Source organism: Bison bison, unplaced genomic scaffold, assembly GCF_000754665.1.
Source record: "Bison bison bison isolate TAMUID 2011002044 unplaced genomic scaffold, Bison_UMD1.0 scf7180017864376, whole genome shotgun sequence".
Classification (NCBI taxonomy): Eukaryota; Metazoa; Chordata; class Mammalia; order Artiodactyla; family Bovidae; genus Bison; species Bison bison.
Genome location: NW_011494948.1, coordinates 13,097,685 through 13,122,084, shown reverse-complemented (window position 1 = coordinate 13,122,084; position 24,400 = coordinate 13,097,685). Strand labels below are relative to the sequence as shown.

Here is a 24,400-nt window from a genome sequence, read left to right as displayed (position 1 = left end):
AGGAGGGGATGGCCAGGGAAACAGGAGTGCTGGCAGAGTCAGACCATGTGTGCGCAGATAGTCTGTGAAGAACATGGCATGCTCACACCTTAAGCAGTCCTGAGAAGGCAGAGGTTAGAGTTCATGGGGATGTGTCGTTGGGAAACAAGACTGAGTAGCAGCCGAGAGTGAAGGACTTTGGACATAATTGGACATACTTTTAAGACTTTGGGGTGTCATTAAGGGTTTTAAAGCAGGAGGTAATATGATTTAACTTGTAGAAATGATTCAGGTAGCAAAGGCCAGTGGGTTCCAACGAGTACTGCCCTGTTACATAGTCACAGGTGTGCCATGGAGAAAAGGTTTCCTGGTCAAATAAGTCTAAATGGCAGTGCGTGCCATTCCCTTACTTGGGGATTCTGAGCACATGTTAATATTTTAAAGGCTTTACAGAGGGCCTGTAGTAAAAAACCACTGATACCAGGTTATGAAGCATTGGACCAGAGTTAGGCAAGACAGTACAGGGACAGCAAGTACAAGGCTGTTTTATAATGGTCTGGTCAGTCGTGAGGACTGAAACCAAGGCAGTGAAAGAAGGATGTGAGAGGAAGAGAGCAATGGGGGTTGGGGAGATACAGGAAGTAGAATCAACAGGACTTGCGTGTTGACTGAGTGTGAAGGAAAAACGAGGCTGAGATAGCTCCAGGTTCTCATGAAAGGATAGGCTAGATAGTGGTGTCACTCACAGTACCAGATTCATGAGGGAAGATCAGGTCTGCTGGGGAAGGTGGCAGGTAGGTGTGTTATCAAGATTGGTGTTCAGTTCAGTTCAGTTCAGTCACTCAGTTGTGTCCGACTCTTTGTGACCCCATGAATCGCAGCACGCCAGGCCTCCCTGTCCATCACCAACTCCTGGAGTTCACCCAAACTCATGTCCATCGAGTCAGTGATGCCATCCAGCCATCTCATCCTCTGTCATCCCCTTCTCCTCCTGCCCCTAATCCCCCCTAGCATCAGAGTCTTTTCCAATGAGTCAACTCTTTGCATGAGGTGGCCAAAGTACTGGAGTTTCAGCTTTAGCATCAGTCCTTCCAAAGAACACCCAGGACTGATCTCCTTTAAAATGGACTGGTTGGATCTCCTTGCAGTCCAAGGGACTCTCAAGAGTCTTCTCCAACAGTTCAAAAGCATCAATTCTTCAGCGCTTAGCTTTCTTCACAGTCCAACTCTCACATCCATACATGACCACTGGAAAAACCATAGCCTTGAGTAGATGGACCTTTGTTGGCAAAGTAATGTCTCTGCTTTTGAATATGCTGTCTAGGTTGGTCATAACTTTCCTTCCAAGGAGTATGCATCTTTTAATTTCATGGCTGCAGTCACCATCTGCAGTGATTTTGGAGTCCCCAGAAATAAAGTCTGACACTGTTAGATTGGTGTTAGACCTTCGTCATTGGAGGTAACTTGGTGATACATGAGACTGAGAGGTTCAAGGGGCAGTTAGAGTGCTTAGTATGTAACAGGGGTCAAAACTGAATCTAAGTGCAGGAGGGCTCAGAAAAACAAAGAACATGAGGACTGGAATCTCACTAAACAAAATTATTAAATAAAAACAGAATTTCTATCTGGATCATTTTGTGAGTTAAAATTATCTTGGTCATCTAATGTTAATTAAGCTTTCTTAATCTTGGAAGTACAAGGAGTGTGCAGGGCATCTTCTGGGTTTAATATTCCTGTTACTACGTGAAGCATGGATAGCATTTGCTATTAGTTGCTAAGTTGTATTTGACCCTTTGTAACCCAATGGAATGTAGCCCACCAGGCTCCTCTGATCACGGAATTTCCCAGGCAAGAATACTGGAGTAGGTTGCCACTTCCTTTTCCAGGGGTCTTCTTCTGGACCCAGGGATCAAACAAGTATCTCCTGCATTAGCACGCAGGTTTTTTTTCTTTTTGTTTTTTTTACCACTGAGCCACCAGGTATCATGCATCCATTTCTTTATGAAGTACACTACTAAAAATAAGATAAATATTCCAATAAGCTTTTTTGTTTTCCTTCTTGGATACAACATTTTAAATAAAGATGTCTCTGATTCATGAGGATTTACATTTTAGTCACTGGTATATAACAAAACGGATGACCACATTGACTCTTTCTGCCAGAATTCAGCCCTCTAATCCAGACCAAAGTTATTCTTCTCTGTGTGGTGTGTTTAGATCTAGAAAATGAAAAATTTAATTCACAAGCATTTATGGTTATCATTAAAATTGTCTCTTTTTTTTTTTTTCCTGAATATTACCAGCAGGGCCTCTCCTCTCATATGTCTTTTTACATAGCTAAACTACAGGCATTTTGAATTGTAACCCTGATTAAAAAAAAAAAAAAAAAGAAAGAAAAGAAAAGGTTTACAGGGAAATCACCACATAATCACAGTTTTAAGCAAGGAAGGAAAATAGGGGTTGTGGTGACTTTTCAGTCTCTACACAGATGCGCGCAAGATGTATGTACAGGGGGTGGATGCAGTCCTGCACATAAAACACAAGTAATATAGATAAATATAAACGATGCTTCAGAGTGGAGTCTCTCACTGCAGTTTAATCTTCCTTGCATCTTTCTCTTTTTTCCTCACTTCTGTTTTAAAGTTATTTTTTTAGAATAAAAGCAAAGAAGATTGATGCATATAAGGCTCAAAAACAGTGACAAGAGGAGGAGGAGTAGAATACAAACTCTGAATCTCAAGGACCTTGTCGTAATGGAGACTAATAGGCCTTGTCAGCCCACAGTCTAGGCTGAGTCCTGACCCCAGAGATATCTATGTTCTTATCACTGAACCCCGTGATCATGTGACCTCACCTGGTAAAAGGGACTTTGCAGAGGGGATTCAGTTAACTCTCTTGAGACATGGCGATTACCTGGGTTATCACAGTGAGCCTGATGTAGTCATCATGGTATAAGAGGGTGGCAGGAGGATCAGAGTCGGACAGAGAGGGATAAGGACAGAATCTGAGGTTGGAGTGAAGTGCTTTGAAGCTGGAGAAAGGGGCCATGAGCCAAGGAAGCCAGGAGCCTCTAGAAGCTGGAAGAGGCAAGGTGACACAACCTCCCCTAGAGCTTCGAGAAGGAATGAAGACCTGATTTTAAAATCAACACCTTGATTTTAGCCAGTAGGAACTGATTTCAGACTTCTGACCTCCCAAGCTGTAAGATAATAAACTCATGGTATTTTAAGCCACTGAGTGTGTGGTACTTTGTTAGAGCAGCAGTAAGAGCCACACACAGATGAACAACTCTGGGGAGGTAACAAATCCTGCCTTTTACCTAAACTGCTGATACTAGGCTGATATCATATTTCCTCACAATGTAATACTGTAGAGCAAACAGCAAGGACGTTCTGGGAAGGAGGCACTGCACAGTGGAAAAGAGAATGGGTTGTGAAGCACACAGACTTTTTTCCATTTACTGACTGTGTGAGCTGGGGCAAGCACAGCTTCTCTGAGCCTTGTTTCCTCAAAGGGTTGCTATAAGGATTAAAAGAGAAAATGAAGGACTTCCCTGGGACTCCAGTGGTTTAGAGTCCACCTGCCAATGCTGGGGGATACGGGTTCCATCCCCGATCCAGGAAGATTTCACATGCTGCAGGGGCAACTGAGCCCATGTACCACAAGTACTAAAGCCAGTGCTCTAGAGCCTGTGAGCTGCAACCAGAGAAAGCACTGCAATGAGAGGACTGAGCACCGCAGCTAGAGAGCCACCCTCATTTGCTGCAACTGGAGAAAGCCTGCGTGCAGCAATGGAGACTCAGCACAGCCAAAAAGAAATAAACTAACAAAAAATTTAAAAGAGAATATGAAGCTCAGTAGAACGAACTCTACTACATAAAATCTGAATCCACATTAATCTCACAGTGCTTCAGTTTCCTCATCTGCAAAATGGGGATCATAGTAATAACTATCCCATTAAGGCTACTGAAGATTACATGAGTTGAATATAAAATTAAGTGGCTTGATACTACACTTGATGCACAGTAAGTGCTGCTCTTATTAGAATAAGAAGAAGCTTCTGAAATGTACCACGTGCTCAATAAATGAACAGCACACTTGCCATGTACTTTTCTGCATCCTTCTCTATGCTTCACCTGCCCAAGTACCGTGCGATCTCACTGTTAAATGAGCAGCACTGACCTTGAATGGCTGCTGCAGAGCAGGAGGACAGGAGAGGAGTCCTGGTGGGAGAGGTGGGACTCCCGGGGGCTCTGACAGGTAGACAGGTGGAAAACTGCGGGTAGGCAGAGAGAAGTGTGGGCAGAAGGGATGTTACAAGCAGGGCTGGGAGAACCAGAGTTAGAGATGTGAAGGGGCAGACATGCAGAGGAATGACGGCCTGACTAAGCCACTTGGCTTTATTATATGACCACGGACAGTCAATGAAAAAAATCCTCGCAGAAGACTGTCATGATCAAGGTGTCTCCCACTTACTCATGCATATATATCAAAGGTTCTCAGTCATGGTGGTGTAACATGCCAGTTGTGAAAATGATCTCTCATGAGGTATTTAAAAAAGTAATTAATATACATAGATGGACCTAGAGGTTATCATATTATGTGAAGAAAGTCAAAGAAAGATAAATATATGATATCACTAATATATGGAATCCAAAAAGTGATACAAATGAACTTATTTACAAAACTGAGAAATAGCCTCAGACATAGGAAACAAATGTATGGTTACTGAAGTAGATAACAGGGTTTAGAGGAGAGATAAACTAGGACTTTGTAATTAGCAGATACATACACAAGGACCTATGGTATAGCACATGGGACTATATTCAATACCTTGTAATAACATATAACGGAAAAGAATCTGAAAAAAAATATATAAAACTGAATCACTTTGCTATACACCAGAAACTAATGCAGCATTGTAAATTAACTATACTTCAATAAAAAAAATTAGAAGTAGTATATATAGTCAACATGAAAGATGATGATGAGAAGGAGAAGCAGCAGAAGGAGTGTGCGTGCATGTTTAACAAACTATAAAGGATTTGGGAGACTAATTCATGAAATGTTTAAGTGTTTCAAAAGTGAAAGTGTTAGTCGTTCAGTCATGTCCGCCTCTTCGACCTCATAGACTGGGGCCCAAGTCAACCACAAAATCTCAAAAAGCCATTATAGCTAAATTGATAAATATTGAGTCCTTCACACAAGACCAAAGATGAAAACCAAGAGATGCAGTAGGGACTAAGAGGTAGAAAGGAAATAAAGATGGCACCCTAAAAACCAAAGCTAGAAATAGAAATTAGATTTGTGCTTCATTTCACCTTAACTATTTCTAAACTAAAATGTTAACATAAATACTTGGGCTTCTCAGACCTGTAGAATGCGTAAATATTGGCTACATATTACTTGTTAGTAAATGCTCTGTGAAGGACAAAGGAGATTGCATTCCTAGTTGGTAAATGACAACTTACATAATTTGTATTTTTTCCCCCCAGAAAAGCATATGTAATATGCATGAGGTCAGTGGCAGCCCAATATTGAAAGAGCAAGGAGGGGGACTTTCTCCCGTCAGACAGGCCAGTATTCATCAGGATGTTATCTGTCTTCCTTTAAATGAAGCATTGGATCTACCCTCTCCTTTTGTTTTGTAAGAAAAAAACTGTACGTTGGCTGCTGAAGGATGAAACACCTCAGCCCTCTCTCCTGGTGCATCCAGGCAGCTGAATGGAAAAGACATTTCTGTGCACTACAGGTCCCCTGTCCCAGCAAGGCTGGCAAATGGACAGCCAATAGCCCATATCTCAACTAAGTGGTGTCCTAGGACAACTGCTAAGTAGACTGGAGATGCTTAAATTATTCCTGACTTATTTCACAAGCATAAACAATGACTTCCTTTCTCCTAATAAGTGGTCAGTGGTAGCTGATTTTGCCTAAAACTCTAAAGATGTAAGATTCTAGGAAATGATATAAGAAGAATAGCCAATTGTTTTCTCCAGGTTCAGAGATTCCTCAAAGTGACCAAGGATTCCTAGGCACCAAGGGTTTAACAGGAATTTTTCTGTGGAAGGTAGAATCCCTCGTGGCTTTCACTTTCTATGCTATTTATTTATTATGTTTGAATATTTTTCACAACGATTATGTATTGGGTTTGAAACAAGATCTTTTAAAAAGTCCTGATAAAGTACAGTCAGTGGTTCATTGGCTAAACTTCAAAGAGTTCTTTACTATTACTTCCTTGATCTGAAAAGTAGATTTAAATCCAACTTATCTCAAAGGCTTCTCCCTAATGAAGTGAAATAGAAAATGCTTTCAAAATAAATACATATCTTAACAGGCCCAAGGTCGATGGACAATGGAAGAATAATTGACTCTTTAGAAATCCGATGATTCAATAGGACCGCTGGGCATCGGGGCAGTAATGTTGGCAATAGAGCAAAAAAGACCATGTATATGGATGTGCTGTAAAAACTGAAAGAACAGCGTAGGTCCCTGGCATTACTCAGCAGCATGTGCAACTACTGAAAAAGGCTGGTGCTTTGCTGACTTCCATCATCAATATTATGACCTACAATCATGAAACAAACCCATCAGTGGGATATAAAGTAAAAAACATTCCAGGGTTTGTGGGTGGTACTGTTGATCTGTTCATTCATTTTATCATTCAATAAACATTTTACCCAGAACTTATTAGGTACTTAATGGCAACACAAACTAAAAATCCAGGGAATTAGTTTCAACAGTAGAGGTTGATCTAGGCTGATTCCTCATCTTTTCTTAGCATGACCATAAGTTAGTGGTGCAGTACGGAGCCGGAGTATAGTTAAAGGTACCAGAAATCAGGAGACCTGGGTTCTGGATTAGGCTTTGTGATTTTGGGCAAAACTATACCTTGGTCACAGTTACATCATCCATAAAACAAGGGGGCTTCTATGTAAGCCCTTGAGAGCCTTTCCTGCCACAGTGGTTTCCAACAATGGGGTATCGCGGAAGGGATCACATAAAACTGAGCTGATGTCCACTCCTAGGTTAGCTAGCTCTGTGAGCCTCAGTTGCCTCAAAACTAAAATGAAGACAATAAAATCTGCTTTTCACTGGACTGTTATGAGGATTAACTTCAATTAGGTGTATAATAATATATATTTCTTAACAGAACAATAGTACACAAAGTGTTCAAAGTACACAATATTCTCTTGATTTCCACTGACACAGTAGCATGGAAGTTATGAACTTAATCATATACATTTAGGTTCTAAAAGGATATACATCCAAGCAGACATGGACAGTATAGCGTCCATGTCTGCTTCTAGATGCTTTACACCGAGTCTTTTGCTCACTTATTACTATTAGATTCTTTGAGAACTTTACCAGGAAGGGGAAGGAGGAAGGAAGGGGCCCTGTCCCCTGTTTTGAAGAAGCACAGAGGATGCATGGAAATGGCAGCTCCTTGTCTCAGGACCAAGGCTGCCTTCTCTCTCCTTCTCAGTCTGATGACTGCATCATTTATCATTCTAATTGGGCCACTTCTGAGAGTAAAAACTGTTTCAGTAAAACTGGGATGTATGTCTCCCTTACTTTTCAGGCTTATTTTCCAGGACCTTTTTTTGTCACTTTAAAACTATGAGGGCTATTCTAATAGGAAGGCAATTGCACAGTAAGATTTTATCCAAGTAATCAATCTAAAATCTTGTGTTTTTTCATAAGGTGTGAGTGAAATTGCAGTTTGCTTTCCATCTCCTATTGCTGATGATGACCCTTCAGCTCTCCCATCTCCCACCCTCTCTCCCTCCTCCAGTCAGTAACTCTTCTTGCCCGTTCACTTGATGCCGGCCCCTGGATGCCAGCTGCTGTACTGTACTACGGTACTTTTCAAGGTACTGCACTGTAAGATTAAAAGTGTTTTCTTTAAAGAAAAGTCTTATGTTTTTTAAAGGTATGCAAAAAAAGGTACTTAATTTTCGTTTGATAAATATATATTAATTTTAGATAGGATATGAGGATAAAATAATTGTGTTTTTATTATTATTTTAATGCTTTAGAGTGGGGTCAGCCAACTGTTCTGTAGAGAGGTAGAGTAGATGTTTTAGCTTTTGTGGACCATATAGTTTCTGTCACAACCACACAGTTATGCCCGTGTAGTGCAAGAGTGTGGCTGTGTTCCAAAAAACTGTATTTACAATAATTGGTCATGAACTGGGTTTGGTTTTGGGCAGCAGTTTGCCAACCCTTGCTTTAAAATGATAGTTCCCCATGGATCAGGAAAATTTTAAAAGTCTGGAATTGACTTGATTTCTAACATCCTATTTTGCTAAGGAATTATGTTTAAAAAAAAAAAGAAAAAAGCCATTGCCTGGTATCTTTATCTCTTAGAATTTTAAACAGAAAAAAAAAAAACTAGAAAGAGCAAACATTCAGAAAAGTTAGCTTTATGGGAATTTACCCACCACACAGTCCTTATTTAAAATCTTTTTCCTTAGCTCAGTGAAAACTTTGTCAGGAATATCTTCAGGTTAAGAGATGGGTCATTTGAGTTGCTTTTGGAGATCACTGTGGGTGGTAGAATGGAAAGAGCTTGCTATTTGTAATGAAAAGATCTGAATTTGAATAAGGTTGTGGGAGTACTGGGAAGCTCCAGTGGCTCAAGAGGTAAAGAATCCACCTGCCAGTGCAGGAGATGCAGAAGGCCAGGGTTCAGTCCCTGGGTTGGGAAGATGCCCTGGAGAAGGGAATGGCTACCCACTCCAGTATTCTTGCCTGGAGAATTCCATGGACAGAGGAGCCTGGTGGGCTACAGTCCACAGGGTCGCAAAGAGTTGGACATGCCTGAGCAGATCTTGAACATTCCTTTTATGGGACAGCACTCTCAGACAACACAGTCCCCTGTCCTGAGGTACTGCTGCAAACACAAACTCCAATACTGTGTTAACCTCAGAACTCACCGGCTGCCACTGCGCAGGGTACCAGGCTGGGGGGCAGTTGAAGCGGTTACAAGCTTGCACCGTGGTGGGCTTGGGCTGGCGACACAGCTCATCAGCCAGGATTACTGTTTCATTTATCTCTCTGGAAAGCAGGTGGGAGCAGAAGACATCTCTGGTCTGCAGCCCAACCCCACAGGTGAGACTACAAGGACTCCACTTGCCAATTTCCCACCTGTGAAGAAATCAGAGGAAGAGAATACCCTGAGAACCTGTGTACAGAACGGTTGCCTTGATTCAAGTGTTATCCTAATGGAGTAAAAACACCTATGTGGGTATTTGGGAAGGTCCAGCCCAAGCTTGGCTAGGAATTCTATCCCAAGACTAGAAGTCATCTTTTCTCTTCATGTTCAAGAATCTGTTTAAACAAAGAGGGTGATAAAGTGAAACATCCAATTTTTACCACAAAACCACCAGAAATGGTCACAATCATGTCTATTTTGATGGAAGTACTTGTTGCTCACTTGTGCCTGACTCTTTGTGACCCCATGGACTAGAGCCCGCCATGCTCCTCTGTTTATGGAATTCTCCATGCAAGAATACTGGAGTGGGTAGCCATTCCCTTCTCCAGGGGATATTCCTGACCCAGGGATTGAACCCAGGTCTCTTGCATTGCAGGCAGATTCTTTACCATCTGAGCCATCAGGAAATTCCTATCTTTTTTTCACTTTCTATGTCTGTTTTGATGAAACATATAAGCTTCATCAAAATAAGAGGGTATGTTGGATAAGATATACATTGTGCACATAAAGGCTTTAGATACCATATAGTGAATAGCAGGTCTAGAAGAAGGCTTTCTGCTTATCTCTTTAGCCTCCATTCTTAGCAAGACTGAAACATTCACGTTTATTTTTCTTTGGCTTCGAAATGAAAGGTCGCCGGTTCCAACTTCCTTCAAGCTGCCATCATAGCATAGAAATGTCCCTGTCTTATGTATAAATATCATCACTGTCTGGGACTGGAGAATGTAACAAAAGTGAAAGTTGCAAAATAGATCACCCTTCTTGAGGAGGAATCAGTGGAGAGGACAGCTTATTATCTGGAAGAGGAAGTCAAACACAGAGATGAGTTAAGTGCATAAACGGGCCATTCCAAATGGCCAAGTCTTGACAAGTATGTTTATAGTGATCTAAGGGCCTATAAAAACAATTTCCCTGTTGATGCAGCCTCCAAAATGGGAATACCAAACAAAAAAAACTGAGTTTCTTGGGTTTGGAGTGAGAAGTGTTCTTTAATGATCAGTTTTAGAAAGTTCTGTTTACAAAGTGAGACACAAAGATTCTACAGGAGCCAGCCAAGAAAAGCATGGCAAGTTGACCCTTCAGTAGCTAGGACTGCCTAACCTTTGTAGCCAGCCCTGAAAACTGGTTTAAAAGTCTCTGACTTTATGGACCTAGAGTCTGTCATACACAGTGAAGTAAGCCAGAAAGAGAAAAACAAATATTTTACAGTAAATGCATACACATGGAATCTGGAAAAATGGTACAGATGAATCTATTTGCAAGGCAGAAATAGAGACATGGATGTAGAGAACAAATGTAGAGACACTAAACGGGGAAGGGGAGAGTGGGATGAACTTGGAGATTGGGATTGACATATATACACTAGTATGTATCAAAAAGGTAACTAATGAGGACCTACTATATAACATAGGGACTGTACCTAATGCTCTTGGTAATCTAAATGGGGAAGGATATCCAAAATAGAGGAGATACATGTACACATATAGCTGATTCACTTTGCTGTATAGCAGAAACTAACACATTGTAAAGCAACTTTACTCCAATTAAAAAAAAAAAAGTCACTAGCTTTAATGTTTCTCTACTACTACTACCACTACAACTACTAAGTCTCTTCAGTCGTGTCCGACTCTGTGCAACCCCATAGACGGCAGCCCACCAGGCTCCCCCGTCCCTGGGATTCTCCAGGCAAGAACACTGGAGTGGGTTGCCATTTCCTTCTCCAGTGCATGAAAGTAAAAAGTGAAAGTGAAGTCGCTCAGTTGTGTCTGACTCTTAGCGACCCCATGGACGGCAGCCTACCAGGCTCCTCCGTCCATGGGATTTTCCAGGCAAGAGTACTGGAGTGGGGTGCCATAATGTTTCTCATCAGACTGTAAAGCTGAATAGAGCTCTCTCAACCCTTTCCAGGTACTCTGTTAGGGTAATTACCTTTCCAATTCCTATTTCCACAACTTCCTTTCCTACCCTGGATTCAAGCCATATCAGTAATGAAGTCCTTTCTTGTTCTCAGTTCATGCCCCCTGGTTTTCTAGCTCTATCTTTACTCAAGTGATTACTCCTAATATGTAATACTTCTGGTTTTTCCTTGCCCCTCAACATTTTTTCCATTTCCATATATCCAAACTTAATCCATATTTAGTTGTAAATAAACTGTATCCATATTTGTTCCAGATATGAAATGTTTTCTCAGTAGTATAACAGTTTTTCTGCCTGTTAAGGGCCCTATGAGAATACACACCTGTAGAAGGCAAGATCTGTGTCTGAGTCAGTTTTGTGTCTTTCACAGGGTTCATCATAGCTCCTTCTAAACAGTTAATATATATAGTTACCACTTTTTAAAATAAATGAGCAAATGGAAGGGATCTACCACCATAGTGGGCACTTTATACACATTATCTCATTTAATTACTTCCAGAACACTATGAGATAGGCTGTATTGATTTTCCCTATTTTAAAGTTGAAGGAATCTGAGAATCTAAGAGGTTGCTTGCCCAAATACCCATAATTAGTAAGTAGTGAACCCAGGATTCAAACTTGGGTGTGTCTGGCTCTGAAGCCTGTGTACTTTCTATTATGCCATCTTATTTTTAGGAAATACCTTGAAAACTGCCCTATAAATATTCACAGAATTTTAAAATGAATAAAAGAGGAGAGGCTGAGTTGAATATATTTCTTTTAGATCCTTGTATGAATGTCTGTAAACTTATTTTTAGATCCCCAGCTTGGGTAAATTCCAAGCTTTAAAATATTAAAGGGCTACTGGTTTAAAAAATATGTCCACGCAATCTTTGCCTCTTCCCCATTCTAAAGATGGAGTCTTGACTATGGGCTGGACTTACTGGCTCACTTGTAAGGAATACAATGAGGCAGAAGGGGTGCTATGTGACTTCCAAGGCTAAATTAGAGAAAGGATATTGCTTCTACATGGCTCTCTTTCTTTGACTGCTCACTCTGGGGGAAGCCAGCCAGCATGTCATGAGGACCCCGAGAAAATGTGGATAAAAGTCCACATGCAAAGGAAATCGGGCTGCTCACCAACAGTCAGGATCAACCTGCCAGTGGCAGGGGTGAGCTACCTTGAAAGCAGTCCTGCTGGACTAGGCCCAGCCTTCAGATGATTCCAACCTCCTAAGAGATCCGGAGCCTGAATCGCCTTTCCAAGCTGCTCCCAAATTTCTCATTCATTTAACTGTGAGAGGTAATAAATGTTTATTTTTGTTGTGAGCTCCTAGGTTTGGGGAAAAGTCATTGTGGAACAATAGACAACTAATTCTGTATCTCAAAGCACATGTTGTACTCTTGAAATATATATAATTGGGCTTCCCACGTGGCACAAATGGTAAAGAACCCACATGCTAACGCAGGAGACATAAGAGACACGGGTTTGATCCCTGGATTGGGAAGATCCCCTGGAGAAGAACATGACAACCAACTCCAGTATTCTTGCCTGGAGAATCCCAAGGACAGAGGAGCCTGGCAGGCTACATACAGTCCATGGGGTCGCAAAGAGATGGACATGACTGAAGCGACTTAGCATGTGTGTAGTACAAATATATATTCTCCCCCCAAAACGTGTGTATGTTCATCAAAAGACATATACAAGAATGTTCAGGGCTTCCCTGTGGTCCAGTGGTTAAGAATCCACCTTGAAATGCAAGGAATACGGATTTGATCCCTGGTCAGGGAAGATCCTACATGCTGCAGGGCAACTGAGCCTGTGTGCCACAACTAATGAGCCTGTGCTCTGGAGCCTGCAAGCTACGACTCCTGAAGCCAGTGCGCCCTAGAGCCTGTGCTCCACACAAGAGAAGCCCACACATTGTAACTACAGAGTAGCATGCACTCGCTGTAAGACCGGGAGCAGCAATAAGACCCAACACAGCCAAAAAGAAATGAATGATACTTCTTTTTAAACAATTAATGTTCACAGAAGCACTATTCCTCATAGCCCAGATGGAAAACTACCCAAATGCTCATCAACAGGTAAATGGACAACCAATTAGGATATATTCACATAAAACTTCATAGAACGAGAATAACCTAGAACAACAAGGAACATGACTGAGTTTCACAAACATAAAATTGAGTGAACAAAGCCACAACTACAAAAATTCATAGTGTGATTTCATTTACCTAAAACTCAAAACCCAAAACGAGTCTACAATGTTAGAAGTGAGGGAGGTGGCTGCCTTTGGTGGGTAGTAACTAGAAATAGGGTATGCTGCGGGGAGGGGGAGGGTTTCTGGGATGTTATCTTGATCTGGGTGCTGGATGTGCACCCGCTTTGTGAAAATCACCAGGCCATACGTGCAGAATGTGTGAACTTTCTTTGCATTTGTTATGCTTCAAAAAAGGATGTTCTTCACCCTCCAGCCAACCACTTTCAAGAGAAATACTAAAATGCTGTGGGTGTAAAATACAACCACCACCCCCAGTGCTGATGACCACTCTATGCATGTCTCATAAAGGAGCTGCCTACACAGTGAGTGCTGTTCCAAGGTTAAAATTTGCTCTAATACAGTCTCCACACTGCTGGCTGCCCCACTCCTGCCCTCACCTCTGGCAGAAAATCAGTCACTGGGAGCTTGAAGCGGAGGCATCTGGCAGCCATGAGGCCACTTCAACGCTGCTGGAAAAACTCATGAAACAGACATATCTGCTTACTCATACATCTTCAAGGAAGGAGGGCAGCAGAAGCTATCTGTGCATTCAGCAGTTTGCTGATTACGGGTCCAAGTATTTTTCATCAATTTAGGCCCAAAGAGGGAAAGCAGAGAGATGACCCCATTATTCCTCCCCTGCATGGGGGCTTCAGCTGTGAGCGCTGGGTCTCAATGGCTGCCAAGAGCTGCCTCCCTGGATTCTGTGCCTTTGGCTGTTTCTGAGGGAGGGACTGTAGGCCCGTGGGAGCCAGCCTGCAGGCAAGCTGTAGCTGGCAGCCCGGGAGACATGGACAAGGCCTTCGCTGGGATTCTGGGTTCTGGCTTCCCATAATTCCAGTGCTGAGGAAGACTGGGGTTCTGGACATCAGAGAGTGAGGGCATTCATGCTTCTCCCCTTGACTTTAATCCATCTTTTCATCTTCATTGAAAATGTTACCTCCTCAGGGAGGAAGCCCTCGACTGGGTAAAATTCTCCTCTGGAATATGGTTCCATGCATAGTTCTCTATTTGGAAATTCTCAACACACTTGATTTTTTGTTTTATTGTGGAAAGAGCATTCTCTTAGCAAAATTTTAAGTGTGTTATGCACAGTATTGTTGTCTGTAGGTACAGTGTTGTACAGAAAATCTCACACTCATCTTGCTTAACTGAAATGTTACACTTGTTGATTGCAATTCCCATTTCCTCTTCTTCTGAGCTCCTGGCAACCACCATTCCACTCTTTAATTCTATGAATTATTAATTCTATGATTCTATGACTATTTTAGGTCCCTTGTATAAGTGGCATCATGGAGTATTTGTCCTTCTGTGACTGGTTTATTTAACTTAGCATAAAGCCTTTAAGGTTCATCCACATTGTTACATATTGCAGAATTTCTTTCTTTTCTAAGGCTGAATAATATTCAATTTAAAAGTATATATCACCGTTTTCATGGTTGTTTAGGCTGTTTTCACATCTTGGAAACAGCTACTGAGAATACTTAGTGCTACAGTTAATATGAGAATGCTAGTTTCCCTTCAAGGCCCTGATTTCAAGTCTTCTGGATAAATACCCAGAAGTGGGATTGCAGGATCATATGATGGTTCTATTTTTAATTCTTGGAGGAACCACCATACTGTTTTCCACAATGGCTGCACCATTTTTTACTTCCCCCAGCAGCATGCAACGGTTCCAATTTCTCTACATCCTTGCCAAGACTTGTGGCCTTTGGTTTTTCGATGAGAGCCATCCTGACAGGTCTGAGATGATATCTCATTGTGGTTTTCATTTGCTTTTCCCTGATGATTAGTGACACTGAGCATTTTTCATATATCTGTTGGCCATTTGTATGTCTTCTTTAGGACATACCTGTAATCTGACTATCTTACTCGACTATTACCTTGGTGAGAGCATGGGGCTAAACCTGTTTTGGCTTACCACTCGTTATGGGTTGAATCGTACCCCTCTAAAAGATATGTTGGAATACGAACTCCCAGTACCTCAAAATGTGACCTTATTTGAAAGTAGGGTCATTGTAGATATAACCATTTAAGACAAGGTCATACTAGAGTAGGGTGGGTACTAAATCTAATACGACAGGTATCCCTATAAGAAGGGAGGGAGACGCTCAGGGAGAATGCCATGTCATGACAGAGACGAGAGATGTCAGGGAAGTATCCATAAGCCAAGGAATGTTGAGGACTGTGGTAAACTCCAGAAGCTAGAAGAGGCAAGGAAGGATTCTCCCTCACATGTTTCAGGGACCATGGCTCTGCTGACATCATAATTTTGGACTTGGTTTTTGCCTCCAGAACTGTGAGAGAATGCTTTTCTGCTGTTTTAAGTCACTTCTCTTGTGGTACTCTGGTACGGCAACCCTAGGAAACCAATACACCACTGTGATCTCAGGACCTAGCATGCTGCCTGCAACAGCAGATGCTCAGGAAGAGTGAGGGAACTCACATCCTCTAAAAACCACCCACCCCAATTTCAGAGTCCCCAAAGCTCTAGGTTTTCTTCAGGGTGGTGCAAATTCTTTCGTGACAAAGCTGGGCCTGGACAGACACGACGCTCTGACAGGCCTCATCTCACTTGATGTAAACATTTACAGTTTACTGCAGTCATACTAGCCTATTGGATTATGGCCCCTCCCCACTCCCACCCCTTGCCAGAACTTACTGCAGATGTTATATACTTAATGTATTAGTAATCATAACATATTTCTAAAATGTCCCAAATTCTGAATTCCTAAACACACCTGCCCCAGTGGTTTGGGCTAAAGGATCTGGCTCTGTGTACAGAGAATGGTAAACACGAGCACTATGGTTTGTTTCAGTTTCTGGGCTTCAGGTGTTGGCTTCATGGTTGGGCTCATGGCCAAAATGTTAGGGAGACTGGTCCCCTTGAATTCTCTTTCTACACTATTTTCTTTCCTCTGAACCTTTCTTCTCTACATTCCTATTTCTTTCTGCCAAAACCTGCTTGCAGGGAAGGCATTGGAAGTTGACAGATGACAGTGATGCCCTGTAGCTTCCGGCTGGACCTTGCCAAGCTCCTGCAATTGACTCCTGATCAAGGGTAGGCAGGAGACAGAAGGTTACCTCCCATTCTGCAAGGCTGGAAGTAGGCTTCTTGCCCTCTGTCCAGCATCATGTGTACTTGGGTTGCCCTATGTTTATAATCGGATTTAAAATTTTAGGCTTGGTTTCCCAATTACCACTTTGTTTTTCTGATGGTGCTGGAGTCCCGCCCAAAGTACAGCTTACTGGAATGCGGTCTTGTCACTCTGCCTGTATCTGGTTAGTTCTTGGCCTTGGGCAGAGCAGTGACCCTTTGCCATGAGCCACATGCCTTGATGTGACAGCAACATATCCAGCTGACATCACCTATTACTGCCAATAACAAGAGTGATACTAACATTACCAGTGTTTACAATGAGCCAGATACTGTGCTGGTTGCCTTAAATGAGTTGCCTCCTTTAATCTGTTTCACAGCCCTGTGAAAGAGGTACTATTATTATTTGCATTTTAACAATAAGGAGTTGAGGCCTGGAGAAGTTCAATGATTAATTAGTTGTGGCCTAGAGTGTCCCCTCCCAGGCCTCACACTGATGTCAGTGCCACCTATATTGCATCCAAGTCTCCCATGACTGGGACACGTGGGTGCTGAGAATGGGGCTGCTCCCTATGACAGAGGCCAGCACTGTGGATATTAGAAGCCCCAGCTCTGCATTATCCTAGCAGGACTCAGGGCTAAGGTCCCTCCAGATGTGGGATACATACCTAAATTTATGTATTACTTATACCCACCAGATGAAGATGGTACTATCAGTTCTCCCATTTTATAGAGCAATACATCAGAGGCTCTGACCAGCCAAGCAACTTATCCAACCTTACACAGCTAGTAAATAAGGGAGGACTTTGCTGGTGGTAACAGTGGATAAGAATCCACTGGCCAATGCAGGGGACATGGGTTTGACTCCTGGTTCGGGAAGATTCCACATGCCATGGAACAGTAAAATCTATGTGCCACAACTACAGAGCCAGCACTCTGGGGCCCATGAGCCCCAACTAATGAGCCCATGTGCTGCAACTGCTGAAGCCTGTGTGCTTAGAGCCCATTCTCTGCAACAAGAGAGGCCCAGTGCAGTAAAGAGTAGCCCCACTCGCTGCAACTAGAGAAAGCCTGCACACAAAGAAGACCCAATGAAACAAATAAATAAATTACTAAAAAAAAAACAAAAAACCCCAAAACAAAAACAAAACCACAACCCAACAAAACAAACAACAACAAGGGAATCAGGAATCAAATCCAGGCAGCCCAGGGAAATGCTTCTGAGGGCCAGAATAATGAAGACAGCAGGACAAACGAGATTTGAGATACAAATTCCTGGGTCCCTGGTGCTTTCAACTTCAGAAAATGACAAATAACAAAATGACGGATCTGTTTCTAAGTCACAGAATCAACCACAGCAGTGTCTCCAAGGGTCATGAACACACTTGCAGTTATTTTTCAGAGAAGCAGCAGTGTGACCTGGCAGCTGAAGGGCCAAGACAGAGTGTGGCTCCTCAGGTGCATGTCTGCTTTTTGTGAAGGTGGCCATCAGAGACAATTTGGGCAATCAAGGACCCATGGAGGTTGGCACTTCTTATCCGCTTGTGTTTGTATTTGCTACACAGGGGAGGAATTTTGGCCTTCCTTTAGACAAGGGCACATTATGTGAGTGGTTTTGTTCCCCTACCTTTCAGAGAGGCCTCCAGCATGGCAACTCACTGTTTGTTGCTGGTAAAATGCGTGTAATTTCTAATGGCAGACTCCCCGCCACAAGCTATTATTGGGAGAACCTCCTCTTACCTTGGCTTTTGCAGCAAAGCAGGGTTTATTTCTCTGTTTCCTGTTCAAAACTAAAAATGCAGCTTTTATTGGGAGGCAAAATACCATTATGAACTTTGCTTATTTGTTAGGTGCATTCTTTACACTTGTGTATAATCCTCTAACATTTTTGCTCAACATTTCTATCCTGTGATTTTTTTGAAAGGTCCCTTAAAGATATTTGTTTTCTTTAGAATGCCACTGAGGTCAGGAGGTACACAGCAAGCCAGCAGTAATAACTCAGATACCACGGAGCATGGCCAGCTCTAGAAATCCTAAGGTAGGACAAAGAGAATCCTCACTTCACCAGGGACATGATGACCTTGTCCCACTTTAAGGTTCTTGGACTCTTATTAGTGGCTCTGAATTTATCTCCCCATCTTCCAGTTTCCAATCTATCCATAGCCTGAAGCTTCCAAAATGACATCTGAAATGTGAATTTGCTCACTTGACTTCCTCTGATTATAAGCTTTCACTGGGGTCTGAGCTGGGCTTTCAGGGGAGGGAGCCTGTGTGTCCAGGGCTCAGTTTTGGTCCAGGGCACCCAGTGGGGGCCAAGTGGATGTACAGGCTGCAGCTGTACTTTCTAACCAGCTTTCCTCCCTTTCCTCCCTCTTCCACTTTGTAGGACTGAACTTTAGCCTGAGGTTTGGGAGGGAGTGGTCCATAGGCCTCTGACTGGGCTCACCACTGGGCAAGGATAACTGAGAACCAAACATTCAGGGAGGACTGAACAAATATATAAATACATTATGGAGAATGAGAGCCAGACTTCTTCTTATCAGAGAGAGGGGTTACACACACGAAAAGGGGCAAGACCAGAATAAATCTTATAAATTTGGTATTGAAAACAGTGTGAGCTCATGCTATTTAATTGACAGTTAGATAGACAAAGATATGTCAACAGATACACATGAGTGTATACAAATGTAATATGTATATGTTTATAATATTTCCTAGTTCTCTCTGCTCAGAGGTCTAGAAGCAATGTCATCATAGCTGTATCAAGTATAAAGTGCCCAGATCTTAGTTTGTAAATATCAGTCTCCACTAAGGAGCCAGTTCCTGTAAAAATGGCTCTGCAGCAGGGGCTGGGAAAATAAAAAATGAACTTGAAATATCTTTTATAGAAAACTGGGAAGTACTCAAAGAAGGATGGGGTAAAAATCAAAAGGACACAGAGGTAAGTTTGAAGGGATTCCCACTGGTTGTGTCTGGGACAACTTGATAGTAATGAATTTTAATCCTTTGAGCAAACTAGATATTCAAAGTAAACAAATAAAGAGAAATCTCTATTCAATAGTAGAATGCCTACTAGTAATTTAGAAGGACTGATAAGAGTTTAGAAAGTCACCATTTGGCAACAATAACTGCAACAATAACAACTGATTGACGCAAGACCCATCAATGAATATTAACACCGGGTGAAAATTTGGTGAGGAACAGGGTATTCACTTAGTTTCAGATTATCTCCCAATAAAATGCTTGCTATTTACTATTAATATGATCAACCTACTTACAAATTTTACAGTGGAAAACCTGGCCAGCATCATCTTAACCAAATCACGAGGTGACATCATCAGTAACGAATGTAATGAGACATCTGTCATCGTCTCCTGATACAATGCACTAAGAATACAGCATCCTTCTGTGCTGTTTCTGGCAAAAGTTAAAATTCGTAAAGGAACATTAAGCAAACCCAAACAGAGTGACATTTTACAAAGTAACTGGCCTAAAATGTCCAAGATATGAAAGATAAGAAGAGACTGTCCAGATGGAAGCAGAAGAAATGACAGCCAAATACAAGACCCCAGATTCAATCTTGGGTCTAAAAAGGGCATTGCTGGGACAACAGGCAAAACGTGAGTGGAGTTTTTGCATGAGATGGTGTTACTGAATTCAGCTGCTTCTTGATTGGTGGTCAGTTACGCTGTGGTTATTCATGACAGCATCCTAGTTTTCAGGTAAGAAACACTTAAGTGTTAGGATGCATATGGGATACATACCTAAAATTCTTCTCAAATGGTCCCAAAATGTTAACAACTAGAGAACTGAGGGGACAGGTATAAGGGAGTTCTGTGTTTTATTTTTGCAACTTAAAACCAACCCTGAAATTCTATCAATAAAAGTTATGAAAAACATCCACTTTTCAGGTAACAGGTAACACCCTATTACCCACAGGCCAAGGGTCAAGTCCTTAACTGGCCTGTAGTGTGCTTCCCAAAGAAGTCTGGTATACTCTGTGGTCACCCCCATAATCAGCTTTGCTGAATACCCAGCAGAGGAGTACAGCTCTTCTCGACTGGCAGACTCCTCTTCCGCTCAGGTTAGATCACGAACACCATCTTTATCTCTAAATACTTTTCCAATCCGCGCCCCCCCCCCCAAGGTGAAGCTAGCCCTTTTTCTCTGCAGCACACTACTGTGTCTCTCCTCTGGTGGCATTCTTTTCTTCCCACAGTCTCATTTCCATCATAGTGTAGTTATTTATCTACTTATTTGTCTCTCTTACTAGACCCTAATGGCCCAGACTTATTCATCTTACTATCTCCAGCACCTACTATCGTGCCTGGCACATCAAGGATGCCCAGGCATCTTTTAGCCTAATGAAGAAGATCTTTGGATCTGGAATTGGATTCAGCATGAATGACCTGTGCTCTGCATCTCTCTAACTGCACAAGCTAGGGCAAGTTACTCAACAGTTTGGTCATGTAGAATAGGAATAATAACAATACTCCCTTCAAAGGGCTGTTAGGAGGTTTACATGAACACATCTATGTAAAGGGCTTAAGTAAAGTGCCTGGCGCAGATGATATGCTTTATGAACATTAGCTAATATGAACAGTTCTTGCTGAGTGCTCAGTAAACATTTGGTAAATGCATGGATGATGATTGAGAGAAGAGAGTTTAATGAGTAGAGTGAGAATTCTTCCTGGAGTGAGTCAAAGTTGCCCTAGATTATGGAGACAGGGGGCAAGGACATTTGTGACATGCCCACATTAATTGAGCATTTAAGCATAGCTGGCTAAAGCCTGGCGACAAATACAGAGGGGTAGGGATGTGCTCTCCACCTTCAACATGCTTTCAGCAAAGATGGAGAGAACTGACAAATACCCAGCAGACCCAGCAAACACAGTTAGATAAGAGGAATGAGCTAACTGCTAAACTTCTAGGCTGAAGCGTGAACACTACAGAATTTCAGAAGATAGGCAGTGTGGTGCTCATAAGACTTGCATTTATATGACTGACTACAAACCACAAAGTCTGTTCATCGGCACTGTCTCACTCTATCCACCTAACTTAGAAGTAAAGCAAAGCAGGCATCACTACCTCCAGTTTATAGATCAGCAAGTTAGGGTTCCAGTGATTTCCCCAAAGTTGGGAAAGGAACTCAGATTACTTCTATCCTGAGAAGTCACTAAGAATAGAGGAGGTAGTCATGAAGGGTCAGAGAGGAAGATTCATTTAGAAAAACACATATACTCCAGGGCAGATGGATCTGCTGCAACCTCTGTGTTTTAAAAAGCTGCTTAAAGGGGCCTAGGAAAAAAGAAAATGAAAGATCAAAGGACATGTTAGACAATAAGAGCACAAATATTCTTTGAAGGCCAAAAATTAACCAAAAGCATATATAATAAATAGCATCGTGAAAATCAGGGCTCCCTGTAAAAGAGGAACTTGTGTGGCTCAGGAAACAGGGGATAGATCCACACTTCTCTTGGAAGTCAGCCTGCTTGGCATGAGGCTTTGGCTCTATAAAAATACTTATAAAGTTTACCAAACACCTGAGATTGCAAAGTACTTATTTCCATCAGAGAACAGTGTGGTGCAAGTGACGACTTCGGCCATGTCAGCTTGGCTCACCTTCTAAATCATCTCTTTAAAAAAAAGAAATCAAGGTTATCAAGATTTCAACATCGTAAATGACCTCTCTGGTACTTTTTTTTTTTCTATTTTTTTAAAAAAGATTAATGAATAGCTCTTGAAAAAAAAAAGTACTTGCAGCAAGATATATATTTACGTTCTCATTACAAGCATGCCATTTTTTTTTCTTTTTCTTTTTAATAACTACTTCCTCCGCGGGGATGTCAAACAGTACAAGGGCCCCCAAACTAGACCCAGTTGTGCAGTGCATCTCCAGCCCTCCCTCCAACATCCCCCAATACTTGTTCCTGGCATCCCATTGTCTAAGAAACACCATATGCCTGTTTACCATGGACAGCTCAACTCAGTGAAAACTCCTAAGCTCTGCCTCTCATTCTCTGAATGCCCTGTTTTCTGGGTGACAGTACACCAAAATGAGATAGAATTTTATTGCCTATTATGATTCAAATAGGATTCCTGAGACACAGGTTAGGGAGGTAGATGGTCTGCCAAATCACTTGTGCCCTTAACAGTTTGAGGTTTCAGTTGGGTTGCTTAGAATTCTAGATAGAAATGTTCTATTAAAAATAGTAGCAGGGTTGGCCTGTGGACTGTGGAAAATTCTTAAAGAGATGGGAGTAGCAGAGAGCACCTTACCTGACTCCTGAGAAATCTGTATGTGGGTCAAGAAGCAACAGTTAGAACCAGACATGGAACAATGGACTGGTTCAAAATTGGGAAAGGAGTACATAGAGCTGCATATTGTCACCCTGCTTATTTAACTTATATGCAGAGTATATCATGTGAAATGCCAGGTTGGATGAATCACAAGCTGGAATCAAGACTGCCAGGAGAAATATCAATAACCTCAGATATGTAGATGACACTGCCCTTATGGCAGAAAGTGAAGAGGAACAAAAGAGCCTTTTGATGAAGGTGAAAGAGGAGAATGAAACAGCTGGCTTAAAACTCAATAATTAAAAAACTAAGATCATGGCATCCAATCCCATCACTTCATGGCAAGTAGATGGGGAGGAAGTGGAAACACTGACAGATTTTATTTTCTTGGGCTCCAAAATCACTGTGAATGGTGACTGCAGCCACAAAATTAAAAGACACTTGCTCCTTGGAAGGAATGCTATGACAAACCTAGATAGAGTATTGAAAAGCAGAGACATCACTTTGCCAACAAAGGTATGTATAGTCAAAGCTATGATTTTTCCAGTAATCAGGTACAGATGTGAGAGTTAGATCATAAGGAAGGCTGAGCACTGAAGAATTGATGCTTTCAAATTTTGATGCTGAAGATGACTTTTGAGAGTCCCTTGGAAGCAAGGAGATCAAACCAGTCAAAATCAACCTTGAATATTCATTGGAAGGACCACGGCTGAAGTAGAAGCTCCAATACTTTGGCCACCTGATGTGAAGAGCCAACTCAGTGGAAAGGACTCTGATGCTGGGCAAGATTGAAAGCCAAAGGAGAAGAGGGAAACAGAGGCTGAAGATGGTTGAATGGCATCATTGACTCAATGGACTTGCATTTGAGCAAACTCTAATAGATAGTGAAGAACAGGGAAGCTTGGTATGCTGCAGTCCATGGGGTTGCCAAGAATTGGACAAGACTGAACAACTGAACAAGAACAATTACACCCTCTTTGTGGACTTACTGTCATTTGGTCCTTGTTTATGTTCTATAACATTGACCATGAAGCTGTTCTAAGCCAAGGCTAGAATATTTTATTTGACTTAATTCTATTTACATAAATGTTTTTCTCTAGTTATCATCCCAAGTAAAATATAAGGCTTTTAAGATTCAGGACCAAGTATTTTGGAGTTAAGAGCATTGCTTGGCATCCATCAAATCAGGTTATAAAGATCACCATCTGTTCATTGACTTGCAGGTGGCATTCCTCACTTAAATTCTAAAAGCTTAAGAATTCTCCTTGTTATGGGTTGGTAATGTCCTCCCCAAAAGATATGTTGAAATTTTAACTCCTGGTACTGAAGAATTTGACCTCATTTGGAAATAGGGTCTTTATAGTGATAATCAAGTTAAACTGAGGTCATGAGGGTAGGTCCTAATCCATTATGACTGGTGTCTTTATAAAAACAGAAAACTGGAGATAGACAGGCAAAGTGACCACAGGAAGATAGAGGATTAGAGAGAGAGGCTTCTGCAAGCTGCTGCTGCTACTACTGCTGCTAAGTTGCTTCAGTCGTGTCTGACTCTGTGCGACCCCAAGGATGGCAGCCCACCAGGCTCCCCCGTCCCTGGGATTCTCCAGGCAAGAACACTGGATTGGGTTGCCATTTCCTTCTCCAATGCAT

The 24,400-nt window shown here is 41.9% G+C and overlaps 1 protein-coding gene across 1 annotated transcript in view; it reads right to left on the bottom strand.

The window, feature by feature from the left end:
* The window catches only part of ADAMTSL1 (ADAMTS-like 1), a 496,626-nt gene that overhangs the window by 171,840 nt on the left and 300,386 nt on the right, over window positions 1-24,400 (bottom strand). The window contains exon 16 of the mRNA XM_010857061.1: window positions 8,916-9,126. Within this exon, the coding sequence (XP_010855363.1) occupies window positions 8,916-9,126 (211 nt within the window). The remainder of the gene's footprint in view (window positions 1-8,915; window positions 9,127-24,400) is intronic.